Raw genomic sequence first — 8,820 nt, forward strand, 5'->3', positions numbered from 1 at the left:
AGGCCACACCCCTGGGGAAACTCCCCTTGGGCAGACCGGCCGCTCAGAACTCAGTCATCTGATCCCATCATGGGAACCACCACTCACAACTGGAGTCCAGCCAAGTTGACACATCTTCAACTATCACAATAACACAAGTAAACACTTTTCTGGTATTCTTTGCTTTCAGCCAAGATTCATCTGACATCAGCAATGATATCTCTGGTTCCACATCCTCTTCTGAATTCAGCTTACATTTCTGGAAGTTCTCTGTCAATATATTGCTACAAGTGTTTTTGAATTATCTTCAGTAAAACTTTACTTCCATGTGATATTAAGGATACTGTTCAGTAATTCCCATATTCTCTTGGATGACCTTTTTATGGAATGGGTACAAATATAGATCCCTTCTAGTCAGTTGGCCAGGAAACTGTCTTTCAAATCTCTTGGCATAACAGAGTGAGTGCCTCCATCACGGCATCTATTTGCTGAAACATCTCAATGGGTATTCTATCAATTCCTGGAGCCTTGTTTTTTTGGCAATTCCTTCAGTGCAGTTTTTGACTTACTCCTTCAATACTGTTGGTTCTTGATCATATGCCACCTCCTGAAATAGCTGAACATCGACCAATTCTTTTTGGTAGTCACTCTGTGTATTCCTTCCATCTTCTTTTGATGCTGCCAGCATCATTCAAAATTTTGCCAATAGAATCTTTCAATACTGCAACTTGAGGCTTGAGTTTTTTCTTTTGTTCTTTCAGCTTGAGAAATGCTGAGTGTTTTCTTCTCTTTTGGTTTTCTAACTCCAGGTTTTTGCACATTTTGTTATATCTGACTTTGTTTTCTCAAGCTATTCTTTGAAATCTTCTGTTCGCTCTTTAGTCTTGTCATCTCTTCCATCTGCTGAAGCTACTTTCTGTTTAAGAGCAAGTTTCAGAGTTTCTTCTGACATCCACTTTGGTCTTTTCTTCCTTTCCTGTCTTTTTAATGACCTTTTGCTTTCTTCATGTATAATGTCCTTGATGTGATCCCACAGTGTGTCTGGTATTCAGTCATTACAGTGTCCAATGGGTCAAATGTATTCTTCAGATGGTCTCTAAGTTCAACTGGGATATATAATCAAGATCCTATTTAGGGTCTCAGATACTTGTTTTAATTATCTTCAGCTTCAACTTGAACTTGCACATGAGCAGCTGATGGTCTGTTCCACAGTGAACTCCTGGCCTTGTTTTGGCTGAAGACACTGAGTTCCTTCATCACCTCTTTCCACAGATGTAGCTGATCTGATTCTTGTGTATTCCATCTGGTGAGGTTCACATGTATTGTTGTTATTGTTAGTTGCCGTTGAGTCACTTCTGACTCATAGCGACCTCATGCACAGCAGAACGAAACATTGCCCGATCCCGCACTAGCTCCATGATCCTTGCTAATACTTGAGCCCACTGTCGCAGTCACCATGTCAATCCATCTTGTTGAAGGCCTTCCCCTCTTTCGTGGACTTGTTTTAATTGTCTTTAACTACAAGTTGAACTTGCATATGAGCAGTTGCTGGTCTGTTACACAATCAGCTCCTGGCCTGGTTTTGGCTGAAGATATTGAGCTTTTCCATCACCTCTTGCCACAGATGTAGTCAATCTGATTCCTGTATGTTACATCTGGTGAAATCCACGTGTATAGCTGCCATTTATGTTGTTGAAAAAAGGTGCTTGCAATGAACAAGTCGTTGGTCTTGCAAGATTCTACCATGCGAGATCCAGCATTATTTCTGTCACTAAGGTCAAATTTTCCAACTACTGGTGATTCTTCTTTGTTTCTAACTTTTGCATTCCAGTCACCAGTGATAATTAACACATCCTGATTGCAAGTTTGGTCAATTTCAGACTGCAGAAGTTGATAAAAATTTTCAATTTCCTCATCTTTGGCTTTGGTGGTGGGTGCATAAATTTAATAATAGTTGTATTAATGGGTCTTCCTAGTAGGCATATAGATACTATCCTATCACTGACAGCATTGTACTTCATTTGTCTATTCCACATGTATAGACACCATTTATGTTGTTGAAAAAAAAGTATTTGCAATGAGTAAGTTGCTGGTCTTCCAAAATTCTATTATGTAATCTCTGGTATCATTTCTATCACCAAGGCCCTGGTGATTCTTCTTCATTTTCAACTTTTGCATTCCAATCTTGATTGCATGTTTGGTCAATTTCAGACTGCAGAAGTTAGTGAAAATCTTCAATATCCTCACCTTGGGGTTTGGTAGTTGGTACATAAACTACATAGTAGATCACATGGTTGTCTGTTTTAAAATGGCCAAAACCAGTATGTTTTAGCTCACTAATGCCTAGGGTATTAATTGTAATGTGTTACATTTCATTTTTGACAATTTCCAATTTTCCTAGATTCATACTTTGTACATTCCATGTTCCAATTATTAATGGATGTTTGCAACTTTCTCTTCCCATTTTGAGTTATGCCGTAGCAGCAAACGGAGGTACTGAAAGATTTACTCTGTCCAAGTCATTAAGATCAACTCTACTTTGAAGTGGCAGCTCTTCCCCAGTCATATTTTGAGTGCCTTTCGACTGGAGGGGCTTATCTTCCAGCACCATATAAGATCAAGTTTCAAGGCTATTCATGAAGTTTTCCAGTGTTTCACTGCTATTCAGAGGATTTTCACTGGCCAGTTCTTGGAGAAGTGGATGGCTCCTTCCTTCTTCTGAGTCTGTCTTAGTGCAGTTCACACTAACACAATACTGTCACTGTGTAGTTCAGTTTAAAAAAGGACTCTGCATTAGGGTTTCAGGCACAGTAAAAATAAATTTTTTCCTTTGCCATCGACAATGTGGACATGTGAAGCCTACATTGCTTAGCACCATGTAGTAACAAGAAAACCTTGCTATAACCTTTACTATCTGCTACCACTAACCACTTCTTTGCCAATCTCTTTTGACACAACCACAACAAAACATACTGCTAATGCTTTACTAGGACTTGGAAACTACCTCAAGGTATCTGAGTAGACAAGTAAGAATATTATTTTGAAATAAAATTTTGTTAAATTATATGGTATTAAAGCAGTATCACTCAGAAGGATGCCTAACACAACTACTGCTTACAAGTTTTAGAATTAATATTTTATGATCACTATTAGTGATACTGCCTCGGAAACCCAAGAAGGGGTCACTATGAATCAGATCTGACTTCACAGCAGTGACTTTGGTTTGGTTTTTATTGCTATGAGAGAAGTTCTGGTGGTGCAACAATTAAAGCATTCAGCTAGCTGCTAACCAAAAGATTAGTACTCACCAGCTGCTCCACAGGAGAAAGACAAGTAATCTGCTTCCATAAAGATTTAGTCTTGGAAACCCCATGGAGGCAGTTCTACTCCGTAGGATTGGTATGAGTTGTAATTGACTCAATGACAGTTGGTTTGTTTTATTTTTAATGCTATGAGTTGGAATCAATTTGATGGAGTAAGCTTTTTAAATCTCTATTAAGGGGGCCCTGGTGGCACAATGGGTAAAGCACTCAGCTACCAACCAAAGGGTCAGTGGCTTGAACCAACCGGCCATTCCACAGGAGAAAGATGTGGCAGTCTGTTTACCTCATGATTTACAGCTTTAGAAATCCTATAGGGCAGTTTTATTCTGAATCAGAATTGACTCAGTGGCAATAGGTATTGTTAAAGTTCTGCTATATAAAACATTTTAAGAGAAATAAAACTGAAGTCAAACTAATGATGAGATCATTAATTCTCAAATGTGGTCCACAGACAACCTGTACTGGACTCAGTATGGTGCTTATTAAAAATATAAATCCTGGGCCTCTTCATCACAAAGTCTGATGTATTATGTGTGGGGAATTTTCATTTTAAAAAAATTCTGGGTGATCTGCACGCACACTTACTATGTTTGAGAACTACTGGATTAGAACACACATTCCTATTACAGATCTTATTAATTCCCTAAGGACTCCATCATCTCTACATGGATATAGCGTTAGATGCACAAAATCACATGATAAAATACAGTATATTTATTTCAAAATATAATGCTAAAATTGCTATTACTCTTCAATTTCAATAATAGGGTAAAAATAATGATGAAATACATCTGAAATTTAATTTATAGAGAGTCAGCTTTCTATTAAGAATAAATGATCTTGGACTTCTGTTAAGATGGTGGAATAGGCAGATAATCTCCAAAGACCCTCTTCAACGAAGAAAAGAGAAACCAACTGACAGAGATACAGAAGATAATCTTGGAACCCTGAGCTTTGAAAGGAAGTGGATTAGGCACCAACTAGTGGAAAAACCTGAATGAAAACAGTGAGTACGGAGAAGGTCGGACTACTGGACTGTCAGCTACTCTGACAGGACCAACAGCCTGAATACTTCCAAGTGGTACTGGGACCTGAGAATTGACCTAAAGATCAGCCCTGGTTGCCAAGGGCTGCAGGGATGACTGCGCTGGTGGTCTATGACTAGGAAGGGAAATAGCAAGGAGGGAGACAACCTGAGCTGTGAACTTTTGGCTGTTTGGAGGGTGCAGCCATTTTGATTGTTTACACGTGCAGCCATTTTAGATATTTAAAGTGATCAAGGGCGCAGCCAGTTTGACTGTTTACAAGCAGTGGCCATTTTGGATTTTAAAGTGATAGCATTCTCATTCGGATTCCAGGGACCTAAGAATAGGCTACATTTGACAAGGACGGCAGGGACACACAAGAGGCAGACAATGGGAAAGGAGACAGGTGATGAGTGTGTAAGTGCTGCTAACTAGCGAATACAGGAGCACAACACAGTACGCTGCTTACATAGATAACATACAAATAAAACAAAGAAAATGAAAAGTGTGGGCAAGTCACTCCAACGTACAATCACCAATTCAATACAAACACAAAAAAGGTCACAATGCCTCAGAGACAAAAGAGCATCCCAGTCCACACAAAGAAGCAAGATAGAGCAGGAGACACAAGAGACCAGGATACAGATCTAAAACACATCCCTGAGGAAGATGCAGCACTGGAACTCCCTGATAAGGAATTCAAAAGAATTATATTTAGGTATCTTCAACGAATTGAGAGACAGATCAAGGAAAACACTGACAAAATTGAAGAAAACATAGAGAAAACCCTAGAACAATTTCGAAAGACAACAGAAGAAGAAAATGACAAAATAAAGGAAAATAAGAAATGATACAAACTCTACAGACAGAAATCCAGATTTAATACTGAAGTTTCAGAAACAGGTAAGTCATTGATCACTGAATGGGCAAAGGAGTAGATATGAATCAACGGAAGACAGAATTAGTGAGATTGAAGGCAAATACCTAAATATTTCTCTGGAAAGAGAACAATCAGAAAAGAAGATCAAAACAAAATGAAGAAAGCCTAAGGTTCGTGTGGGATACCATCAAAAGGAATAACCTACATGTAATCGGAATTCCAGAACAGTAAGAGAAAGATTAAACCACAGAAAAAATTGTCGAAGATTTGCTGGAAGAGAATTTTCCTGGTATGATCAAAGATGAGAATATATTCATTTAAGAAGTCCAAAGAACCCCAAACAGGATAGACCCTAAAAGAAAATCAACAAGGCATATCATCATCAAACTTACCAAAACCAAAGACAAAGAAAGAATCCTAAAAGCAGCATGGGAAAAACAAAAAGGTACCTATAAGGGACAATCAATAAGAATAAACTCAGATTCTCAGCAGAAACCATGCAGGCAAGAAGACAATGGGATGGTGTGTGTACACATAATAAATAAATAAATAAATAAAAGATAGATAGACAGACAGACAGACAGACAGACAGACAGATAGATAAATAAATAAATAAACCCTGAAAGAGAAAAATTTCCAACCAAGAATTATATACCCGGCAAAATTGTCTCTCAAATATGATAGTGAAATTAGGACATTTCCAGATAAGCAGAAACTAAGGGAATGTGTTAAAACCAGACCAACTTTACAGGAGATGCTAATGGGAATCCTTTGGACAGAGAACCAACAACCATAAACAATAAGTGACCATTAACACACAAGATGACATAACCCAGAAACCAATCCAGTTACAGAAGTATCCAAAGTAAATAAGCCTACAAGATTGTAAACAGGGAACTAGAGACATCAATTGAGAAATGAAGACAACTACAAACCAAAAAGAGGGAAAAAAGTGTGTAGTTACAGAACTTCTAAGTGGTAGGGAAGCCAAGACAACTATAACATAGAACGGACTGTTCTATACTTGGAAAGAAATTATAAATCACAGGGTAACTTGAAAGAAAAACGATAAACCTTTACATCAAAATAAAAAAGAGGACCAGTACAAATATTTAGCAAATACTAAAACAATAGCAATGAAGGAAGTGATAACACAATTCACAAACAAAATGAGCTCAGCACAGAAAATTATATGGAACAAAGAAATCAACACTATGAAAAAGCACAAAGAAGCAAGACAAAATGACAGCAGCAAATTCATACTCGTCAATAACTACATATCCAACAAGGGACTTATCTCTAAAATTTACAGAAATCTCCAGTACCTCAACAACACAAAGATTAACAAGCCAAATAAAAAACGGGCAGAAGACATGAATGGATACTTCAACAAAGAGGATATTCAGGCAGCCAGTAAATACATGAAGAAATGCACATGATCATTAGCCATCAGAGAGATGCAAATCAAAACAACAATGAGATACCATCTCACCCCACACCAATGGCAAAGTTCAACAAGACAGAAAATAACAAATGCTGGCGAGGACATGGGAAGATTGGGACTCTCATACACTGTTGGTGGGACTGTAAAATGATATAACCACTGTGGAAAACAGTATGGCGATTCTTTAAAGAGCTGGAATTAGAAATACCATTTGACTCAGTAATCCCATGACTAAGTATATATCTTAGAGAAGTGAGAGCCAAGACAAGAACAGATATATGCACACCCATGATCACTGCAGCAGTATTTACAATAGCAAAAAGATGGAAACAACCTACGGGTATATCAACAGAAGAATGGAAAACCAAAGTGTGGTACATACACACAATGGAATAGTATGCAACCCTAAATAATGAATGCTATGCAAAACACTACATAACATGGATAAACTTGTAGGACATTATGCTGCGTGAAAGAAGTCAATTACAGATGGACAAATATAGTATTAGTTCATTATTGTAAAAAGTCAAGTGAAAGTTTATACATGGAAGGGAACTTTCTTTGTTGGTTACTAGGGGTGGGAGGGAAGGGGAAGGAGCACTACAAACAAACAAAAAAAATGCACTGACCCATGTCACTTTAGTTTTGTGTATTTCACTGTACATAAATTATACTTCAATAAAATGCATTTAAATTTTTTTTTTTAAAAAAGAATAAATGATCTTACCATGCCATGATCAAATGTGAACACACCAACATCACGTCCATGATGAATATGATTCCGTCTAATAATTGGGTTTCCATGATTTTTAACCCAAATCCCAGCTAAAGCATTATTGGAAATTTCATTATCCTCATATATTCCCTACAACAATTATTCAGAAGCAAAAATTAGTAAAGCTTTAAAAAAAATTAAAAAAGAAAAGCAGAAACAAAATTTTAAAATACCTGTGCATGATCTGTTATATAAAGTCCAACATTTTCACAGTCGCTGATGTTACAGTGTTTGATAGTGGGACATGCTCCTTGACCACTAACACATACCGCAGAGCCAACTGTAAGAAAAATAATCTATTTAAAAACATATTGGGCAAAAACATACTGACTCATTTCATGATAAAAGATAAATGAAACACTAACCTGTACATGTACTTCGGATGATACAGTGATCGATAATAGGGCTACAGTTGACTGTAATCTCTAAGCAGTGGTGTGCATTGTGGTGCTGCGCAGATTTATCATCAGGGTTAAACTGAAAAGTAAATATTTTGCTTGAAACAGACAAATGCTGCCTTAATGATTTCAACATGAATATTTTAAATCTTAAAATTTCTTACCCTTATTGTCATATATCCAACATAAGCATCCTCAGAACCTTCCATAAAAACGAAGGTTGAATCTCTAGTGTTTTCAATTATAACTTTGTCTGCTACTTTTCCAGGTGCTGTGGACAAGATTATTTTAAAGCACATTACCTTTAACCAATAGATGAAATGGAAATTAAAAAAAAAAAAAATTACTCTTTTTAATTAGTAAAAATACTGTGCTATAAAATATTACAAAGGAACTTTTTTGTTGTTTTTGGTTTTAAGGTGGGTACTTTTTGGGAGAGGAGGGCTTTTTTTCCAACATTAGTATTGATTAGAAAGGACTAATGCCTACTTCATTGGTTAAATATTTCATCAATCTTTAAGAGGATATTATTTGATTATTATTATAGTCAAATCTAATAGGAGCTCTGGTAGCATAGTACCTAAGGCACTTGACTGCTAACCAGAAGGCTAGCAGTTCAAACCCATCAGCCACTCCTCGGAAGGAAGGTTGGGCAATCTGCTTCCATAGTGATACCACCTGGGAAACCCAAGGAGGGGTCACTATGAGTCAGGTCTGACTCACCCCATAGCACATAACAACAACAACATAGTCAAATCTATGTATAATAAACATTCTAATGAGATTCAAAGGAGCTTGGTGGCAGTGGTTAAGAACAACAGCTGCCAACAGAAAGGTCAGTAATTTGAACCCACCAGCTGCTCTGCAGGACAAAGATGGGGGAATCTGCTTCTGTAAAGGTTTACAGCCTTGGAAATCCTATGGGGCAGTTCTACTCTATCCCGTAAGGTTGCTGTGAGTTGGAATGGACTCAATGGCAATTTTTTTTTTTTTTTT

The 8,820-nt window shown here is 37.3% G+C and overlaps 1 protein-coding gene across 1 annotated transcript in view; it reads right to left on the reverse strand.

Moving 5' to 3' along the window:
• FBXO11 (F-box protein 11) overlaps nucleotides 1–8,820 on the reverse strand; it is a 44,792-nt gene that overhangs the window by 28,765 nt on the left and 7,207 nt on the right. Inside the window, exons 7-10 of the mRNA XM_007944408.2 lie at nucleotides 7,989–8,095; nucleotides 7,792–7,903; nucleotides 7,600–7,706; nucleotides 7,379–7,516 (exon numbers count right to left, since the gene is read on the reverse strand). Coding sequence (XP_007942599.1) covers nucleotides 7,379–7,516; nucleotides 7,600–7,706; nucleotides 7,792–7,903; nucleotides 7,989–8,095 — 464 coding nt within the window. The remainder of the gene's footprint in view (nucleotides 1–7,378; nucleotides 7,517–7,599; nucleotides 7,707–7,791; nucleotides 7,904–7,988; nucleotides 8,096–8,820) is intronic.

Source organism: Orycteropus afer, unplaced genomic scaffold, assembly GCF_000298275.1.
Source record: "Orycteropus afer afer isolate SDZICR_OR568_19922 unplaced genomic scaffold, OryAfe1.0 scaffold00124, whole genome shotgun sequence".
NCBI lineage: Eukaryota > Metazoa > Chordata > Mammalia > Tubulidentata > Orycteropodidae > Orycteropus > Orycteropus afer.